This window comes from Salvia splendens, chromosome 6 (assembly GCF_004379255.2).
Source record: "Salvia splendens isolate huo1 chromosome 6, SspV2, whole genome shotgun sequence".
Lineage (NCBI taxonomy): Eukaryota > Viridiplantae > Streptophyta > Magnoliopsida > Lamiales > Lamiaceae > Salvia > Salvia splendens.
This window is the reverse complement of record NC_056037.1, coordinates 25,950,326-25,972,998: the sequence shown is the minus strand read 5'-3', so window position 1 is coordinate 25,972,998 and position 22,673 is coordinate 25,950,326. Positions and strand designations below refer to the sequence as shown.

The 22,673-nt window shown below is 37.6% G+C and overlaps 1 protein-coding gene across 1 annotated transcript; it reads left to right on the top strand.

The window, feature by feature from the left end:
* The first annotated feature begins 13,199 nt into the window (after positions 1-13,199).
* On the top strand, positions 13,200-17,986 carry LOC121809451 (mitogen-activated protein kinase 9-like). Its single transcript, XM_042210085.1, has 11 exons — positions 13,200-13,651; positions 14,204-14,612; positions 14,718-14,845; positions 14,945-15,004; positions 15,234-15,383; positions 15,504-15,659; positions 15,745-15,882; positions 15,988-16,064; positions 16,156-16,257; positions 17,287-17,509; positions 17,588-17,986. The coding sequence occupies exons 1-11, from the start codon at positions 13,424-13,426 to the stop codon at positions 17,657-17,659; spliced, it is 1,743 nt and encodes a 580-aa protein (XP_042066019.1). The 5' UTR covers positions 13,200-13,423; the 3' UTR covers positions 17,660-17,986.
* Positions 17,987-22,673: the final 4,687 nt, after the last annotated feature.

Below are 22,673 nucleotides of genomic sequence, written 5' to 3'. Positions count from 1 at the left end.
GCTCGCTGGTCAGCTAGCCGCCATTGCAGGCAGCGATCGACCAGCTCAATTTTTTTTATTATTTTTTGAAATACTATATATACGCGATTTGCAGGTCATTTTCATTCGCACCACTTGTTTTAACGAGTTTTCTCTCCATCTTAATTTCTGTACAAGAGCAACAACGTGAAATGAGTAACGCGGGTGGTAGTAGTGGTGGTAGTTGTGTTGATGCTGAGGAGTACGAACAGCATATGAACGAAGAGTTGTAGGCCTATACGTCCCGTGAGATAAACCGGTTGATACAAAGGGCCTTACAACCGGCGGTACCTCTACCTCCACCCGTTGTCCACCGACAAGCAGTGATTGATCAGGATCAAGTAGCTGCACATCAGCGGCTATATGAAGACTACTTTGCGGAGGAGCCGCGGTTTGGGCGCCTCTTTTCAGGCGGCGTTTTAGGATGCGTAGGGCAGTGTTTATGCGTATCATTGATGCTTTGGAGCGTCGATATTTGTGTTTCCGGTTCAGGTACGATGCGGCTGGCAGACCCGGCCACGCACCTATACAAAAGTGCACTGCGGCAATCAGGTAGTTGGCCTACGGAGGCGCGGCAGATATGTGGGACGAGTACATCCACATCGGTGAGACGACTGCCATGGATTGTCTGAAGTATTTCTGTGAGGGCATTATTGAAATATTCCGTGATTAGTATCTTCGAAGCCCTACCCCTGAAGAGTGTCAGGATCTGATGCAGATGCACGGGGAGAAGCATGGGTTCCCTAGGATGTTGGGCAGCATAGATTGTATGCATTGGGAGTGGAAGAACTGCCCCACTGCCTGGAAAGGGTTCTACACGACCGGCTACAAGGGAAAGAATCCCACGATGATCCTTATGTCGTAGCTGATTACCGGCTGTGGATTTGGCATGCATATTTTGGGGTAGCCGGGTCGAACAACGACCTCAACGTCCTCAACTCGTCGCCCCTTTCAACGAGCAGTGCCAGGGTGTCGGTCCGGCCATCAGTTTTATCGCCAACGAGAACCATCATGATATGGGCTACTACTTGGCGGATAGGATATACCCTAGGTGGCCCGTCTTTGTGAAGACGATCAGATGCGCATCAGATGAGAGGAAGACCTACTTTGCGGAACGGCAGGAGTCGGTGCGCAAAGACATGGAGCGCGCATTTGGTGTGCTCCAGTTTTGATGGGCGGCAATTAGGGGTCCAACGCGTTTGTGGCATATCGACTGCATTGCTGATATAATGTACGCTTTTATTATCCTGCACAACATGATTGTCGAAGATGAAGGTGTACAACTGACTAGTTGGACCAATGACGATGCTAATGAAGCCGGCCCAAGCCATGGCGTGGCCGCCCCCAACGTACGAAGGGGGGTACCTCACGATGAGGTCGGGCGCCTCAAGGCACATGCCGACATGCGCCAAGTGGATGCTCATATTCGACTCCAAAAGGATTTAATTGAAGAGGTGTGGGCGCGGAAGACTGCACGTCGTTAGATTTTTTTAATTAATATAATTTTTTTTAATTAATGTACTTTTTTTAATTTTACTATTATTATTGAATTTTCTCTTATCTGTGTCGTAAATTTAATTCCGTATTTTGTGTGATTGTTAATTATTTGTTTTTTATAATTTTGTTTATTGTGGCTAGCCTATTGCTTGTCCTGATGACGTGGCAGGAGGAGTTTTTAGTGTTGATGATGTGGCAGGAGGAGTTTGTGACTAGCCTATAGCTGGCCTATTACCGTTGGAGATGGTCTAACTCCAGCATCCTTGGTGGCTTGACGTTGGGAATCATTGAAGTAAGATGGAACAGTCACAACAGCATTCTTCACTGCCGAACCAAGGTATGCCTCGGCAATCTCCCTCATTTTCATCAAAACCATTGATGAAATCTCCTCAGCAGCAAAGTGTTTCTCCTCGCCCTTGTAGTTTACACTGATCATAGGCTTATCACCAGGTCCGGAAAAACCTTTGAATGGCCACAATTTCATATCACTCTGAACCGAGGCATCAGTAAACCGCCTTCCAATCAACCTCTTAGCATCGAAAACTGTGTTGATCGGGTTCATGGCGACCTGATTCTTTCCGGCGTCACCAATGAGGCGCTCGGAATCGGTGAAGCCGACATACGACGGCGTGGTCCTGTTCCCCTGGTCATTGACGATGATCTCAACACGGTCGTGCTACCACACGCCGACGCAGGAATAGGTAGTTCCAAGATCAATCCTATGGCCGGACCCTCACCTTCCAGCCATTGTTGCAATTTACAGATCTAATTCGGCTAAAAAACTGAAGGAAAACTAGATTTGAAGTTTAAACTGCTATGGATTCGATGTTTTCCCTGGAATGTTATGTTGGTTTGTGAATCGATTATCTTGTAATGGCTTTGAGTTGCGAATGTGTTTGGAAGTGAGTAGCTGTTTAAATTCATAGTAGTAGTGCTTGCTTGGATTTGAGTTGTCGGCGCGTGATTCTCGTTTCGATTATGAGGAATTTCGTGCATGGAAGTTATAGAGATGTTTAGATCCAGTTTATTAAAGTTTGATGAAGCCAGTTTGTTTGCAATTAGTGATGGTAGATTTGAGCTGAATTTGAATTCGATCTATGGGATCTGGTGTTTTCCTATTTCTGCATGATTATGGCTTAGTTCGTTTTTCACGTAATTCCAATTGATCCGTCATGTTAGATCCACTGTTTTTCGTCGGTTACTTGAGGAAGATGAAGTCGTTATCCGTTTTACTTTATCGTACGCTTGCATGGAATCTGCCCCACTCACTTTTACATTTTGTTTGGCTATTTCAGGAAAGTCTCGGCATGAGCTCCTCAATTCAAACCAGTTGATCAATTAGCATTTGCAAGTTTTTTAGTTAGGATTATCCGATGGATCAGTTTAGTTAGTTTAATTTTCCAGTTCCCAGTTTACTCAGTCAAGTAAGATAAACTTAACTCACCTTGTATGCGTGGCAGCAGCCATCCCCAAATTGTCCACAACAAATGTGAAACACATCGGCTCTATGGGATTCAACCCTTACTTCCATTTATTAATTCATAGTATTGTGGGTTAAGGTCTTGAAATGCCCTGAATTCTGTGTGGTCGCCCAACGACACACTAATTGGTTACATTGAGTTGACTTGATCAGTCAGATCTTGCCGCTCGATCCATTCGCAAGCTCGCATATAAGAAGACAAGGCATACCAGCTGGATCAGTCAAGCAATCCAACTTGATCAGTCCACGCCAATAAAATCTCAATTCAGCACAAACAGAAAGTGTCGGAAACACACCAATACGAAGCATTTCAACTCACCAAACGAATGCACCAATGAGCAAATGAATTATCAAATACCATCATTAAGGTCGTCGGTGCGATATGAATTTATTTTCCATGGCTATTAAAATTTCAAATGATTCGACAACTAAGACCACCTTATTACTACCCATTGTTAATTTATTTGCATATTACAAAAAATGCACACAGACTATCGAAAAGAATTTGTCATCAAGCAACTGTCAAACGAATTCACAACTAACCCCACCTTACTAGGTAATTTTAATTTGTTGTTTAATAATTGCATATTACAAAAAACATGAATTAACTCACCAAACGAATTTGTCGCCAAGCAAATGTCAAACGATTACACAACTAAGACCACCTTACTGCCTAATTTAGTTTGTTGTTTAATAATTGTATATTACAAAAAAACTAATATCAACCACGTGCGTTGCACGACTTTAATTGTCTTCAGAGAAAATTAAAAATGTCAATCAAGTAAATAATAATAAAAAAAAAGATAAAATAATATAGAGTTTACAAATATAAATAAAATTATATAAAATTTATAGATCGCAATGCATTATGAAGCAAACTTTATTTTGTTATTAATAGTTTCTGATAATTTTGAAAAATAGCTTTTTATAGATTATTTTTAATAATGTTGAAAATTAAATATATTTGTTTGAATTGATTACAAAATCATCAATCTTTTAATTACTAATCAATTCATATTCAATAATTAAATTAATTGAGAATCGATAAACAATAGCAACCAAGAAATTAAAAAAAAATAGATTAGAACGCCACCAAGGAATAAAAAATTCAATAAAAAAATGAAATCTAGAATCGCCTATGCTCATGGAGCTTTAACCCATACGACACTCTTAAAACCAATCCTCATCCTGGAACCGTATCACAAAACCTATTTCTCAAAATATTATTTTAGATGCCAATTGAACACATTTAAAACATAGGCCAGAGCTAATGTGATGTAATTTAGATCATCTCCAATGGCGGCGAACAGACAGGCTAGCCGATTCCCGGCGCTGGCCGGTCCGCTCGCCGAACCATTAGAACCGGCGAGCGCCATTTCGGCGAAAAAAATCGGCGACCCGACGCCGATTTTCGGGTGCTGGCCGATCCACTCGCCGGTCGGCTGGCCGCCATTGCAGGCTCCCGATCGGCGAGCGATCGGCCAGCTCAATTTTTTTTAAAATTTTTTGAAACACTATATATACGCGATTTGCACGTCATTTTCATTCGCACCACTTGTTTTAACGAGTTTTCTCTCCATCTTAATTTCTGTACAAGAGTAACAACGTGAAATGAGTAACGCTGGTGGTAGTAGTGGTGGTAGTGGTGGTGATGCTGAGGAGTACGAACGGCAATTGAACGAAGAGTTGGAGGCCTATACGTCTCGCGAGATAAACCGGTTGATACAAAGGGCCTTGCAGCCAGCGGTACCTCGACCTCCACCTGTTGTCCACCGGCGAGTAGTGATTGATCGGGATCACGTAGCTGCACATCAGTGGCTATATGAAGACTACTCTGCGGAGGAGCAGCGGTTTGGGGCGCCTCTTTTCAGGCGGCGTTTTAGGATGCGTAGGGCAGTGTTTATGCCTATCGTTGATGCTTTGGAGCATCGATATTTGTGTTTCCGGTTCAGGTACGATGCGGCTGGCAAACCCGGCCACACACCTATACAAAAGTGCACTGCGGCAATCAGGCAGTTGGCCTACGGAGGCGCGGCAGACATGTGGGACGAGTACCTCCACATCGGTGAGACGACTGCCCTGGATTGTCTGAAGTATTTCTGTCAGAGCGTCAATGAAATATTCCGTGATCAGTATCTTCGAAGCCCTACCCCTGAAGAGTGCCAGGATCTGATGCAGATGCACGGGGAGAAGCATGGGTTCCCCGGGATGATGGACAGTATAGATTGTATGCATTGGGAGTGGAAGAACTGCCCCGCTGCCTGGAAAGGGTTCTACACGACCGGCTACAAGGGAAAGAATCCCACGATGATCCTAGAGGTCGTAGCTGATTACCAGCTGTGGATTTGGCATACATATTTTGGGGTAGCCGGGTCGAACAACGATCTCAACGTCCTCAACTCGTCGCCCTTTTCAACGAGCAGTGCCAGGGTGTCGGTCCGGCCATCAGTTTTATCGCCAACGGGAACCACCATGATATGGGCTACTACTTGGCGGATGGGATATGCCCTAGGTGGCCTGTCTTTGTGAAGACGATCAGATGTGCATCAGATGAGAGGAAGACCTACTTTGCAGAACGGCAGGAGTCAGCGCGCAAGAACGTGGAGCGCGCATTTGGTGTGCTCCAGTCTCGATGGGCGGCAATTAAGGGTCCAACGCGTTTGTGGCATGTCGACTGCATTGCTGATATAATGCACGCATGTATTATCCTGCACAACATGATTGTCGAAGATGAAGATGTACAACTGACTAGTTGGGCCAATGGCGATGCTAATGAAGCCGGTCCAAGCCACGGCGTGGCCGCCCGCAACGTACGAAGGGGGGTACCTCACAATGAAGTCGGCCGCCTCAAGGCACATGCCGACATGCGCCAAGTGGATGCTCATATTCGACTCCAAAAGGATTTAATTGAATAGTTGTGGGCGCGGAGGATTGCACGTTGTTAGATTTTTTTAATTAATGTACTTTTTTTTAATTTAAATATTATTATTGAATTTTTTCGTATCTGTGTCGTAAATTTAGTTCCGTATTTTGTGTGATTGTTAATTATTTGTTTCTTATAATTTTGTTTATTGTGGCTAGCCTATTGCTTGTCCAGTTGTTTGTCTTGATGATGTGACAGGAGGAGTTTTTAGTGTTGAAGATGTGGCAGGAGGAGTTTGTGGCTAGCCTATGACTGGCCTATTACCATTGGAGATGCTCTTATAGTGAAAAACATAAACATTAGAATTCATTTTTAAGTCCAAGATGTAGTAAACGTAAGGATGGTACTTTTAACCAATCCGCTAGATAAGACTTGAAAGAAGTTATCTTCAAATAAAGGTGGACTCACCAAACTAATTCACCAATTAGCAAATGAATTACCAAATACCATCATTAAGGTCGTCAGTGCGATATGAATTTATTTTCCATGGCTATTGAAATGTCAAACGATTCGGCAACTAAGATTACCTTACTACTATCTAATGTTAATTTATTTGCATAATACAAAAAATGCATACAGACTCACAAAAAGGATTTGTCGTCAAGCAAATGTCAAACGAATCCACAACTAACACCACCTTACTAGGTAATTTTAATTTGTTGTTAAATAATTGCATATTATAAAAAACACGAATTAACCTACCAACCGAATTTGTCGTCAAGCAAATGTCAAACGATTACAAAACTAAGACCACCTTACTGCCTAATTTAATCTGTTGTTTAATTGTCTTCAGAGAAAATTTAAAATGTCAATCAAGTAAATAATAATGAAAAAAGGTAAAAAAAAATATAGAGTTTACAAACATAAATAAAACTATGTAAAGTTTATAGATCACAATGCAAACCAATTACATTAATTATGAAGCAAACTTTATTTTGTTATTAATAGTTTCTGATAATTTTGAAAAAATAACTTCTTATAGATTATTACAAAACCATCAATCTTTTAATCTCTATTTGTAACGACGTTAAATGGTGTAAGGAATAAATCTGTAATAATTTCATTCTAATTTTCAGCTCTAGTCTTGATTAAATCAATGACCGTTTCCTACTAATTGTCGTCTTTATTCTTGGATTGCTCTAACATCAGTTTACACGTTTAATACAAATATTCATGGCTTAATTATAGAGCCCTATTGAATATTCATGGCCGTTACTTTACATTTATGCTCATTTATCATTAGTGATCATAGTATATACACACTCATGTAACCGAGGACAATTGAAAATTTCCTCATGCCAAAATTGAGAGATTGAGAAATTGAGTTTCAAGTCCCAAAGAATTTGACCAAAATACATAGTTTCTCTAGAAATTTGCCATTTATTTCAGACAGTTTTACTATATTTTCATTTGTATAAGACCTTTCGAGGGACTAGCGAGGTCAAGAACAAATAGGTTTAGGCCAAAATATACGAAACTGCACGATACCAACACAAGCAAGATCAATATTTAGAGCATAACCTATTAACTTTCACCTCAACTTGTTGGCACTATCGACACAATTATTAATCATTGTTACCTTTAACCCACACGACACTCTTAAAACCAATCCTCATTCTGGAACCGCATCACAAAACCTATTTCTCAAAATGTTCTTTTAGATGCCAATTGAACACATTAAAACATACGTCAGAGCTAATTTGATGTAATTATAGTGAAAAACATAGCTAATTTTATTTTTTTGTTTAATAATTGCGTATTAAAAAAACGCATATAGTCTAACCAAACAAATTTGTCGTCAATCAAATGTCAAACGATTCCACAACTACGACCACATTACTGCCTATTTTAATTTATTGTTTAATAATTGCATATTACCAAAAAATGCGTTTAGACTCGCCAAACGAATTTGTCATCAAGCAAAAAAATTACCAAATACCATATCAATAGGATCGTCAACATGATATAAATTTTCTTTTCCTACTATCCCCGTCTCACATTAAGTGTCACATTTAGTGTGGGTGCGAATTTTAAGAAATGTAAAGAAAAGTGAGTTAATAAGTTAGTGGACTATGGATCCGTCCCACTTATATATATTAGTTTTATAATAAAATGTGAGTATAATTGGTTTTTGGAATGTGGGGTCTACTTACCATTTATGGTAAAAGTGAAATGTGATTCTTAATGCGGGACAAACTAAAATGGCAAAATGTGATATTTAATGTGGGATGGTGATATGATTATATCTCCCGAAATATCTCTCATATCTATATTAATATATTACCATATCTTTTCCCTATCTTTATTATCTTGTTCACCAAGTAAGGTTATTCATAGGAGTATTATAAATATGAGTCTTTGTTATCTTTTGAAGGAATCATGAAAGAAATATAATTATCTTTATCGTTCCGTCTTTTATTTTTCTGCAATTTACTTTTTCATCTTTGTTCATCGGTTGCTCAACAGGAGGATCCCACGAACGGGCCTTCAATATCCGGCGAATTCTTGTCAATTATCATTGATACGGGTTTCTCCGTATCATTTGGTGCTTTCATTCGGTTCTCATCCTCCGAATTACCTCCATCATGTCATTCACCTATGCTGCCTATTACCATCACCAATTCGACTACCGTCAGCCGCAATTCGCCCACCACCCATCGCAGCCCATATATCAGCCACCACACCACCACCCATCGCAACCCATATATCAGTTACCACACCATCCGATTGGATCATTAGATATGCAACAATCCTATCCACAATATCATCCCTAGTAGGCCCAACAGCCCACTTGTTGGAACCCGCCATGGGTGCGCACGCAGCAAAGTTCTTCGACCTATGATCAGTCTCCGCCTCACAACCGTATCTCGCCTATGGTGAAGCGACATACCAGAGTTCTGACCCCAATAATCATGACCTCATGGCTCGATCGTTCTCCCCTGCCCAACTAGCCGTCGTAAACGATTACAACGAGAAATTACGTGTGTATAGATTGGACCAAGCCGCTCTGCTCGCCCGTTTGACCGCTTGGTTTGAGGAGAACACTGATGATGAAAATATAATTGAGGAGAACATTGATAACACTTTCACGATGGATGTTCCCATAGACCTTCACGATGTTCCCAACAGCATCACCGATGTTGCCATCAACACTGGTGTCGGGGTAGATGTGAGCGATGAAATTGAACAGAGTGAAGGATCTCAAGACAAGGAACGTGAGATGTTGAGGGAAAACAAGGTACTCCCGAGATCTGCTCTGCAAGTGCTTCCCCAGAACTCTGCAAGCCCTCCAACGGCGTCCATGGTCCCGGCGGTACTGCCACTGCCAGGAAGCCAACAGCTAAACCAAACTGCAGCGATGCTGGAACACCTACTCACCAGGGTGGTGCGTTTCGAGGCAAGACTTGATGAACACGAAAGGTGTTTGTCACTGAGGCCCAAACCTGACCCCCCCGGATTGGCAGCAGCCATACCGGCCTTACAACTGGGGCGCGCACGCAGACCCGCCCAACGGACTGCCGCAGATTCGTCATAATATATGCATTCATGCTAAGGTGCTTATGCAAGATCAGATATGGAATGATCAAACGAAATTCGAAGATATATTTGATGTTGATTATTTTATTATGTACTTGAAAACGATGCCAAGTGGATATTATAATTGGACAGAGCAATCTTTTGCATTTGATACAGGAGGGGATACGCGGTGCTCTTTGTTGCTTATTGGTTCCCACCTTGAGGACAAGGTGGATTTCAACCGTGGGGGGAGTTGATACGATTATATCTCCCGAAATATCTCCCATATCTCTATTAATATATTACCATATCTTTTCCATATCTTTATTATCTTGTTCACCAAGTTAGGTTATTCATAGGAGTATTATAAATATGAGCCTTTGTTATCTTTTGAAGGAATCATGAAAGAAATATAATTATCTTTATCGTTCTGTCTTTTATTTTTCTGCAATTTACTTTTTCGTCTTTGTTAATCGGTTGCTCGACGGGAGGATCCCGCGAACGGACCTTCAATATCTGGCGAATTCTCGCCAATTATCATTGATACGGGTTTCTCCGTATCAGATGGAGGTAGTATTTGCTATTGAACCACATTAAATGTACCATTCCACAACTAAGACCCCCTTACTAATTCCAAATTTAAATATATGCATATTATAAAAAACAACGAACACGGAAAATTAGAATGAGCTTTTACCTAAAATTATTACCGTTGTAATGTTTACAATTTCTAAATTTTAGTTCAATAGATTATCATAGGCAAATTAAGCAACGAACTAAAATTATTACCGTTGTACTCCCTCCGTTTCACCGTAGTTGAGGCGAAACTTTTCGGCATGTAGTTTAAGAAAGCGAGGTTGAGTGTGTTGAATAAATAGATAAAATAAGTAAGAGAGAGAAAAAGGTGGAGAGAATAAAGTAGAAGGTGAATAAAGTTGAGAGAAAAAAGTAAGAGAGAGCAAAGTAAGAAAGAGAAAATAATTACTATATATGGAAACGACTCAAATATGAAGAAACATCCCGAAATGGAAAAATGACTCAACTATGAAGAAACGGAGGGAGTACTAATATTTACAATTTCTAAAAATGATAGTTATGACGAAATTCGAATACACCGTAAAGTGACCTATTGAGTTAATGCAATTCTAGGCCATCTTCTAATAGATGAATTTCATCTATTGCTAAATATTTCATTGGCAACATAATAAATAGTAGATAAGTCTCCTTTTTTGGCTTTTACCTAAATTTTTTAATTCATAACGTTTTTCTTAGTGAACCTAAAAGATAAAAATACGCAGATAATTATGATTTAATTAAAAAAAACAATCTAGCAAATTTAAGAATGCTAAAATACTAATAGTATGTACCTCTCTCGGACGGCCCAACGGCTTGCCGGAAAGATTCTTTCCAATATAACTTCTTTCCTACACAGGTTTCATGTTCACTAATTCTCAACATATTTAATTCATTAATCATCTTTCTTTTTGAAAATTTTCTGCTCAAATTTTGTTTTGTTGCTATATTGAATTAAAAGTAAGTCCAATATTTTTTGTATTGTATCTTGGAAAACATCACCAAATAAGTACAAATACATAATATTAAAAACAAAATCAAAATCAAAATATTAAACGAAAATAAAAAAATGTCTGTCAAAACTTAAAGGAACATGAAAGAAAATTCTAAAAGTTATCTTCTAGTTTACGATGCTAACATTACATACTTCCTAGTTCCTACTTGTACTCAAACTGACTCGAATCTACGAGTTATTGCTAAACGTCTTACCTATACTTCATTAACACAATAAAAAAAATAAATCTTAAAAAAAATTTGTACTAGAACACAAAATCCAAGATAACAAAATTAATTGACATTACTTAAGATCTTATTAAAAAATGAGAACAACAATGTGATATCTTCATCTCCTCACTTAGCTGACTATTTCACTATATACTCCTCCTTACTAACTGCCTCAAACGGCTGGTTCACAATTTTGAACTCCCTTTCCTTTTCTTCAATTGGACTGACTTGCTTAATGGGTTGGGCTGCTTATGCACACCATTCTTCACAATTCTCCACCTTTCATAAGTAGCTCAGACATGAACACACACTTATCAATTCCTTACGCTTTTCAAACTTTTCTTTTGGAAGAGCCTTTGTGAGCATATCTGCAGGGTTATACATAGTACAGATCTTGACAACTTTTGCATTTCCCTTCTCCACCTCATCTCAGATAAAGTGTAGCCGCACATCAATGTGCTTGCCACGCTCATGCAACACCTGATGTCGAGCAAGACACAAGGGCACTGCTGCTGTCACAGTGATTCACTGCATCTTGCTTCAATTCAAATTCAGCTGTTATCCCCTTGATCTAGGAGCTTTCTTTCACAACTGATGTTAATGCTATATACTCTTTCCTTAGCTTCCCGCATACTTCTTGGAATCTGATTTTTTGACGGCTTGAAATGTTGAACACTTGGTGTAGTAGCCTGCTTTACACTCCTCATGTTGAACCTTTTCAACACCTTATCAACATAGTCTGCTTGAGATAGCCAAAGAGTCCTCTCCTGTCTATTTCTAATGATGTCCATACCTAAGATCCTTTTTGCTTCTCCTAGATCTTTCATTTCAAAACTTTTATTCACTCCATCCTTCACCAACTGCACTTCATGCTTAGAAGGTCCAGCTATCAGGATATCGTCTACATAAATCAGCAAATAAGCCACATAAATCCCCTTCTTTCTTTTGATGTACAAGCAATCATCATATTTGGACCTAGCAAAACCATTGTTCGACGTATGCTCATCAAATTTTCTGTTCCACTGTCTTGGGATTTGCTTGAGTCCATAGAGACTCCTCTTGAGTAGGCAGACTTTATTTTCATCTCCCTTCTTCACATATCCTTCGGGCTGAAACATGTAGATAGATTCTTCAATATCCCCATGCAAAAATGCAGATTTTACAACACGTTGTTGCATTTCCCAGTTTCTTTGATTCACAACTGCTAGCATGATTCTTATTGAAGCATGCTTGACTATAGGAGCAAACACTTCATTGTAATCCACTCCCTCTTCTTCGGTGCTCTGGCCACTAAACGAACCTTGTATCTGATATTTTCAGTTCCTACTGATTCCACCTTCTTTTTAAACAACCATTTACAACTGACTAACTTAACTCAATTCTTTCCACCAAAATCCAAGTCTTATTATTGATCAAAGAGTCTATTTCATCATTTATTGCTTTAATTCATTTCTTGCTCTCACTGCCTGAGGTTCACTATAAGTAGCAGGTTTAGAGCACTCCAATTTTTCAGTCGTGCATAGAGCATATGAAATGATGTCGGCCTCTGTATATCTGGCTGGAGGCGTTCTATTTTCCCTTCGAACTCGGTCGCTCTCAGTTGTATATGATTCTAGTCTTTGATTCAATCAATTTTAGCAAACGTATAAAATCTGTGCAGATCAACACTTAAAATAACAACAGTTAATTCTATCAATTTGCATATAATGAAGTCTAGGACACGAGTGTAATACAATAATGACTTTAGTTTATTGCAGAAAGTATCACAATATTAATATTTTGAATTGTATAGGTATATTAATCGTTAATTAGATTCAATCATTTTCATTATTGGAATATGTTGTAGTATAACAATAAAAATCTTGAAAAAAAATCTTGGCACTCTTTTAAAAAATAAGAATCACTTCATTTATTATTGTATTATTAGCCATAATCATACTAATATCCAGCTGCCGGTTACTTTCCTCAATAAAGAAAAAAACCATTATTCAGATTCCAATTTTAAAGAAAAATTCCAGAGTTGTTGTGGGATCTTCACTCCCCAAAATTGCCCCTTTCCCACTGCTTCAACTCCAGTAGCCCCAATTCCCACATTCCCTCTCATCCACGGAGTGAACATAAGTGGGAGAGAATAAAGAATCGAAGCGTGAGAATCGGCCGAAAAAGAGGTGTGAAGAAGTCCTTTTATATTTATGGGGGGAGGCACATTTGTGGATGGTGTTCGTCGCTGGTTCCAAAAACGCCCAAATCCCAATTCCAATCCCATTATTAGTAATCACGAGCAACAGCCGCATTCCGATTTGACGGAAAACGCCCTTTCCATTGTTGAAGACTTTGATTTCTCGGGGCTCAAGCTGATTAAAGTCCCCAAGCGCCTCGATTTCCCCTTTTCGAACCCCGCCATGGATTCCCACAAAAAGGTTGCATTGCCTTCTCTCCGGATCTGCTTGTGTTTTCTGTTTTGACTTTTTTTTGTGTGATCTGATCATGGGTGCTGTTTGTTTGGTTGGTTGATTCGAGAAAAATTGGAGCTTTGCATTATTTTCCTGCCTGATTTTGGGCGATTGGAAGTGGAATGTTAGCTGATAAATTCATCTTTGTAATGTTTATGACTGTTGCATTCAACAAGTTATCATCAAATGAGATATATATGTTGTGTTTGATTCCACCGCAATGTTCTTTTCTGCATCGGACTACGACGTTCAAGAACATAGCTTTAGGCATCATCTAGTGTTTGTTTCCACCATCATCTTGTGACAAGTTCATGTAATTCTTTGAGGAATACTGATTTCACGAAGCTCTTATTGATAGAAATCCATGGTTCCATCCTAAAACCAATTGGTGATAGGAGAAGGGGCTCATAAGACTTACTATATAGTAATTTCAGTTCTCTTTGTACACCCATGTGAGATAGTTGGAATATTTTTTTTTAGTTTCAATTGCCAACACTTATTGAGCATCTGTTTTGGCAGAGTAACCTGGAAACCGAGTTCTTCACAGAGTATGGGGAGGCGAGTAGGTATCAGGTCCAAGAAGTTATAGGCAAGGGTAGCTATGGCGTTGTAGGTTCTGCGATTGATACTCATACCGACGAAGGAGTTGCAATTAAAAAGATCAATGACGTGTTTGAGCATGTTTCTGATGCCACGCGAATCCTCAGAGAAATCAAGCTTCTTCGCCTGCTTCGCCATCCTGATATTGTTGAAATCAAGCACATAATGCTTCCTCCTTCGCGGAGAGAATTCCGAGATATCTATGTTGTTTTTGAATTGATGGAATCTGATCTTCACCAAGTGATTAAAGCAAATGATGACCTAACACCCGAGCATTATCAATTCTTCCTCTACCAGCTCCTGCGTGGCTTGAAATACACTCATTCAGGTAAACCATGTCCTTTAGATATAACTATAAGATTAAGTTCACAGTTCTCTGTCCTCGAGTGGTGACTATCCTTCGTTGATGACATTTTCATTTCTGCATTTTCAGCAAATGTGTTCCACCGGGACTTAAAGCCAAAGAACATTCTTGCTAATGCTGACTGTAAGTTGAAGATTTGTGATTTTGGCTTGGCACGAGTGTCGTTTAATGATGCCCCATCGGCTATATTTTGGACTGTAAGTGTCATTTCTGTGCACATATGGTTTTCTCTCACCTTTCAAATGCATGTGTCAGCTTCCTTACCCTTCTGATTTTGGTACATATCTCTGCTAAAGGATTATGTTGCAACTCGGTGGTATCGTGCTCCTGAGCTATGTGGTTCCTTTTTCTCTAAAGTAAGCTCATTTTTCTTTGAATGTCTCAATGCATTATTTATCTTCAAAACAGTGATTCTACTAGAATGTTACTCGCCCTAACCTCAGATATCTTGAGTGTTGAACATTGCTGATATTCACGTTAATAAAATTCATTACCTTTACTTAGAGATTGTTATAATCATTGCTAATTATAATGCCGTGCTTATAATTAGTAAACTCGGTGTTGTATTTTTTGTCGGATGTGCAGTACACTCCTGCTATTGATATCTGGAGTATCGGATGCATATTTGCTGAGATGCTCAGTGGAAGACCGTTATTCCCCGGGAAAAATGTGGTGCATCAGCTAGACTTAATGACTGATTTGCTTGGCACTCCACCTCCTGAATCTATTGCAAGGGTTAGTTAATTAGCTGGGCTTATTTTATTTTTTAATTAGACTCCTAGTCATATACGAAGATTTGAATGTTCTTCTAGATTCATCTTTTGTAACATAATTATGTTGCACTTACAATGACAGATCAGGAATGAAAAGGCTAGGAGATATCTCAGCAGTATGCGGAAGAAACAACCTGTTCCGTTTTCTCAGAAATTCCCTAATACCGATCCTTTAGCTCTTCGGTTGCTAGAAAGACTTCTCGCGTTTGATCCTAAAGATAGACCGACCGCTCATGAAGTAATATATATAGCCTCTTGGTTATTTTGGCTTTTCAATTAATATCACGTCCAGTAAGAAATTCATGGATGGTTTTTTTGTGCAGGCACTGAATGATCCCTACTTTCAGGGGTTGTCAAACGATGACCGTGAACCTACAACTGCACCAATATCGAAGCTCGAGTTTGATTTCGAGAGGAGGAAAGTGACAAAAGATGATGTTAGGGAGTTGATATATAGAGAGGTCAGCCTTTGAACTACGTTTCATTTCGTAATTAATTCGTAATTAATGGTTTCTTGAAGTTATTTACCTTTTCTTATTCTGGCAATATCTTTTGTGATTCGGTAGATTCTGGAGTATCATCCTCATATGCTTGAGGAGTATCTCCGAGGCGGAGAGCAGACTAGTGGCTTCATGTACCCAAGGTTACGCCTGTTTTTATTTGCTCGATTACCTAATTTATTGCCTTTTTGTTAATTGGTTTTTCTGACACTTTATCTTTCCATACAAATCAAGTGGTGTTGATCGGTTCAAGAGACAGTTTGCCCATCTCGAAGAGCACTATGGTAAAGGCGAAAAAAGCACTCCTCTACAGAGACAGCACGCTTCATTACCTAGGTTTGTTTCCATCTTTGTATACATTGAGTGATTAGATAGTGACTACTACATGACTGTCCTTGTTATATGCAAAATAAAATTGAGTTCAACAGCTGATTTCTAATTGGATGTGTTACGAACCATAAAGTTGTATATTTTCATTTACGTATATTGTTTCTTGGAGTAAATATGCTTTTGAGTTATGAAAATCGTCTAGATGCTCTAAAGTTCAAAATACTGAACTTGATTTCTTACGAAAATTGTATAGCCGATATTTTTTCGTTAGCTTTTCCTAGATAAGGAATAGGATACTTCTTAGCCTCGGAACTGAGTGACCAAACTTATATTATATAATCGTGTTAGATTCTTTACCTTTTTGAATTTGTTTGTAGATCCAAGTATCTTGTGTGTCCATGTTGCATAGCGATCAGTCAAGTCAAATTATATACCGGTGCAGTTTAATCTAATACTCCCTCTAGCCCATAAAAATAAGGACACTTTTCTTTTTCGTCGATCCCATAAAAGTATCCATTTCCATTCATGAAAAATTCTCCCAAACTCATTATCCATATACATCAATTTATTTACAAATTATACCACTGGCCCACCATTAAATAGTAATAATAATGTGGGTTCCACAATCCAATAACACTATTTTAACTGTCCTTCTCCTCATCTGTCTTACTTTACCAATTATGCACTAATTCTCGTTCCGTCCCAAATGTCCTTATATTTTTGGGACGGATGGAGTAATTGATAATCTGCAAACTCCAAACTATGATCTTATGACCTGGACCGTTAGATTTCATGGTTTAATGTCAACAAAAAATGTCAACCCAATGTCAATCAGTTGACAGAGTTGACGTTGTGCCGACATTTTTTTGTTAACGTTATTTGTCATCAGTTGACATTAAATCTTGAAATCTAACTATCCAGATCATAGTAGGATTTGGAGTTTGTACAATATATATAGATAGAGTTTGCATTTGGTTACATCTTCATAGTTCATAATGTATTTATTTGTGATATACTGATATATTGTGCATGTAGAGAGCGCGTCCCTGCACCGAAAGAGGAACCTGAAGAGAACGATTGTGAAAAACGAAGTGCAGCTTCAGTTGCTTCAACTCTTGATAGTCCCCCAGGGAATGATGGAATGAACAGTAGTTCCCAAAACGGTAACAGGGGAAATTACAGCGCCCGTAGCTTGTTGAAGAGTGCAAGCATCAGTGCTTCAAAATGCATTGGTGTCGAACAAAAGAAAAATGCAGAGGTAAATTGTGTCAAAGACCATTATAATCAATCGTATCCATGCTCTTTACATCGTTAACTTGTTGTCATTGTTATGCAGGAGGAACCAATCGAAGAGAATAACGAAGAGATCGACGTGTTATCGGAGAAAATTGCAACTCTCCATGCTTGAGCTTCGCTTTTCATTGTGAGATTTATGTTGTTTCAGAGCTGCAATTTTAGGAAGGGAAATTGGTTTATTATTTTGGAGTAGCACCTCTAATTAAATTTTGAGTTGTACAGAATGTTTTTAAGATGTTCATGTGTCTTATTAATTTATACTAGGATGCTGTTACTCGTTATGAATCCCAAAAACATTTCTTGCAATATTTATTATAGCCGGTGAAAGGTGTTTGTGCATATGTTAGATTGATGCAGCATTCGGCAATGGTAAAGAATATTGCGCATATTCATTGTAGTAATATTTTTTTTATCTTTAATAAATATTATTTTGCTAATATATAATATTTCCTTATTTTATACAAGTGTAATATGATAAGATTTCAAAATTAAATTTTTATATAGTTAAGAAACTATTATCGATATTACATGGATGTATGACACTACTATAATATATTATGAAATATAATAGGGTCTCCTAGATGATTGGAGATTGATTGAGTACATACTTACATAAAATACTCCCTCCATTTGTAATAAAATACTCCCTCCATTTGTATCTCCCTCCATTTGTATACTCACTTTCTTTTTTAATTTATCCCAATGACCTATTATTAAAAATGGAAACACCTTTCTCTGTACTTTACTCTCCCCTGTTCACACACAAAACAAAATTACATAAATTCCTATGCCGTCCAAAGAAGTGGTCATCTTTCTTGGGACGGAGGGAGTACAATCTTTTTTTCTTTTTTTTTTTAAAAAAATAACTCCTATATGAAGGAGGAAATTACAAATAAACTCCTATACTATAGAAAGGAGGAAATTGCATTTGATGTCAAGAAGGCTCGAACTCGGCACCTCATACAATAATGTCTAAGCTCATTGCCACTAGCACAAAGGCTCTGGACGAGGGACTACAATCTTTTAATGTATAGCTCGTGCTACACAAATTGTTAAGATCATAAAAAGTATTGTTCAGAGCATAAAATTTTAAAATTATATGTAAATTACTATGATTTCTGTATTTAACTGAAATATTTTAATTAAATTCATAACTATATAGTGTAAATAAATAATATCATAATAGGAATGGTCTAACGATAGTAATACATGATGTGACATATCCTTTAATTATATGAATATCAAATAAATTGATGACAAACTCATAGTTTAGGATGTTTAGGTGGGTGATTAACACAAGTTGTTGATTAATTTGAGGTATAAAGTTTAGGTTTCATCCAATTATTTGCTATTTATAGAGCTAACAAGTTTGTCGAAGCCTTGATGCAAAAACAGGTCTAAAACAAGCTTAAACGGAGTTGAACGGGACAATACAGATCCCGCCCCGGCGTTCTGGCTAGAATTGCACATCAAGATACAGAGAGTTTGCCCGGTCGGGTGTTTTCCATCCGAAGAAACGCCCACCCAGGCGTTTTGAAGTGAATTGCGGGTTCCAGTCAAAACGCCCGGTCGGGCGTTTTGACACTTGCAAATCGTCCGGTCGGGCAAATTTGACAGCTTCCTTATTTTGCCCATTTTTCACCTCAAATATAAAAGGGACTTCACATTTTTCGAACCCCAACTCCCACACTACCAAATCAAGAGCTGAAACACGAGAGTGAAGAGGATTTGAAGGCCAAGTAGCTTCTCCTCTCAAGAGATTGAAGGAGAAGACTCCCCACCATCAATCCCACCTATAGGGAGTTCTAGTTTATCTTTCTATTATGTTTTTTTTTATTTCCTTTGTATATCTTTTTGTTTTGTCTTTGACCATGAGTAGCTAGATTTCTTTAGGGATTTGGTGAAGTTTGTATGGAATCCATGGGTTGAACCTTGATTTATGTTTATCTATCTCTTTGTGTGGTTTTGTTGGTTATTGGGCTCTTATTATCCAATTTCTTAACTACCATTTTGATATATCTTGTTCTAATTATTGTCATTGAGAAATTTTTGATTAGATTGTTAAATAATCAACAATTCCGTGCGTTTTATGTGATCGAGAGATGCATAGCTAGAGAGAGGGCTTGGGTCTATAGAATTAGGGAGTCGGACTTGAAGTGTTGGGAGGAGACTCCAACATTATGAAGGGGTTGGCAGCGGAAGCGTGCATGAATAAAACCGATCACATGAATTAGATCTATTTAGCAGATTATTTAGACAAATTCTATTCGCGTAATTATCCCACGTATCATGCTCATAACTTGAATCATAATCATGCTTTAGAACAAATAAATCCTAAAGCATGTATACTACGGAGTTAGCCAGTTTAGCTCGTTGATTCACTGAAGAATCGAAGATGGCTTGCGTCTTCTCCACGTGAAGATCTTCACAACTCGACCTCGGATCTTCTGACTGGTGTCCCGGACTGTAGACTGATATTTGTGTGGGAAAATCTCACCAGTGTACTAGGACTTGAATAACGAAGACAGAACTCTGCTCACGGAAGAAAGCAATTTTCAATCTCTCTCTCTCAAAAGGAGTGGATGAAAATTTTGAAGAGAAAAAGTGTTGTTTTCTGTCTCCTTTATTCTCCTATTTATATTAAGTCACATATTGGGCCCAGTCAGGGATCTAAGGAAGAATTTGGACATGGCCTCACCCAATTAGCTTTTTACTAATTAAATTGAACCCACCATTTAATACAAGCTTATATTGGAATATTACAAGCAGCCACTAGAGAAGTAATATTGCACTGCCTTTCCAAATCCGAAATTACAAGTATTCCGGTTTTCCTTTAATTTGTTTAATTTTATTTCCCGCGCTTAAGATAGAAACATCCATTAATTAATCAATGTCTGCTATGGACTTAATTAATTAACATATTTTAATTTTCAAGAGTGGACTTAACAAGAAACTCTTATTTATTATTCATAGAGTAATCAAACTCCAACTAGCTAGGTTTCGAATAATAAAACCTTGTTTCGAGCTCCTCTTATGGATGTTATCAAACGAGACTCTCCTCGCGCACGATTCAACATAATAGCAATCCTAGCACCGCCAGATAATGATCACCACTACCTAATACACCTGGATCGTTGGGTGACGAAAAACCCGCACCTTTGGTAAGTCAAAGTAGTATATACTCGATATCGTATGCTCAATGCTAACGTACATTGATTAAGAAATTAATTATCAAGGTCTTTCAGTAGATAGCATAAAGACTCGTCTTGCTGTTAGATCCATTCAGTGCTATACCACACCAACGTCATCATATTTCAATAAGGCTTAGAAATAATCGGACTGACATTGCAACCTTTCACGATAGGTAGTCTAGGCCTATCTAGGTTGTGAAATTCTTATTATTCTTTGTTCAGGACTGACCGCGTACCTTAAATTGAGCGCAACCCACAACTGGTCTACTAAAACAAAGACTTAGACTTTGTTATGTTCACTTATACATTTAAATATGCAATAAACATCCATTAAATGTAAAACATGTCAACATTACGACAAAAATAATCTGTTGCGTTCATTGAAAAATAATAATTAGAGTTTTACAGTATTCAATCACTCGAAAGGTGATTTCTAGTATACAAACCCTAACACATTAGAGTCCGATCAACGTGTTACATGCATCCCTAGGTGACACCCGTGATCCATACCAACGGATCCATATCCCTACCTTTCCTATATTGTTTGAAAATCTTTCTTTATTTGCTTTCTTTGGTTATTTGATCGTAATTGTATTTGTTACTTGGTTTATTATTGTCTTAAGATAACAAAAACCAAAAACCCCCTTCATTAGTCTAAATAGTGTTTGACATTGCATCATAGTATTCATTCCAGCCTTTAGTCTTCGATGATCGATAATTTTAACTTTCCATGTGCTATATATCCCGTACACTTGCGGGTGACACTTCAAGTGACACCTATAATTTTTAAACTCTTATTATAAAATTATTTTGTAATTATTATTTTATTGCAATCTATAGTGCACCAAATGATTGCATAATTGAGGTAATTCGATTATGAAAAGTCTGTCACACTTGGCGTGCACCTATGCTCGTGATACATATTTCAATTGTATTAATAATTACGTATGCAAAATATGTGCTTACTAGATAATTAATTCTTCATTCATGCATTCTGACAATAATACCAAATAACCATATATTGACCTTTCTATGCTTATTTCTTCATATGCTTATTTCTTCATGTGCAATATACTATACATAAAATATTTGAAATTACAAACTTAAAATTATATTCCAAATAATTAATATTAAAATAATAGAAGAGAAAGAAATAAAATACAATCTAGATACGAGATCCAAATAAAAAAGAGGTAAATTAGTTTTTGAATAAAATGATAATTTAAACAAATTTATGAAAAATAAGTTTACGAAAATTGTTTTATAAATACAAAACCCTGAGTATTGAAGGAAAGTGGAAAAATACAATAATATATTATATACTAGCAAAATTTATCTTCCAATAATATTATCATGTACTAATATATTATTATATTCTTTTTCAAATTGAATTTTATTAATTTAATTATCAATATTTTCACTTTTTTTGTTTTGTTTTTTTTATTTGGACTCATTTTCATACTTTTTGTTAAAACAAAAAAAAAGAATGATGTAAACTATTTTTAAAATTTATGAAAAAATATTATTGGAAAAAATATAAACATTTATTTTTTTATATTTAGTTGAAACATTATAATCCGTTTCTTAATTAACATGAGGGGTTACAATATAAAACTAAAGTATAATTAGGATAGGTAATGATAGAAAATGACAAATATACCACAACTTTGTATATACAATTTTTTTATTTTATTTATCATTTCCCATTTATTAAAGAGTGAAAGTCTTTCACTTTTTGGGTTGTGATACCACATACCCCTAACAATAAAAATAGAGCCAAGAGGACCCTAACTTAAATATAATCACGAATCATGTTTTTTCAAACCAAAACGCCCTCAGGCCCTACAAGGGCATTTTTGTCACTCCATTATATTGTTGACATGTGATTTCTACCACATTTCTTTCGGCAACTTCTTATGTAATTTTATAATAAAT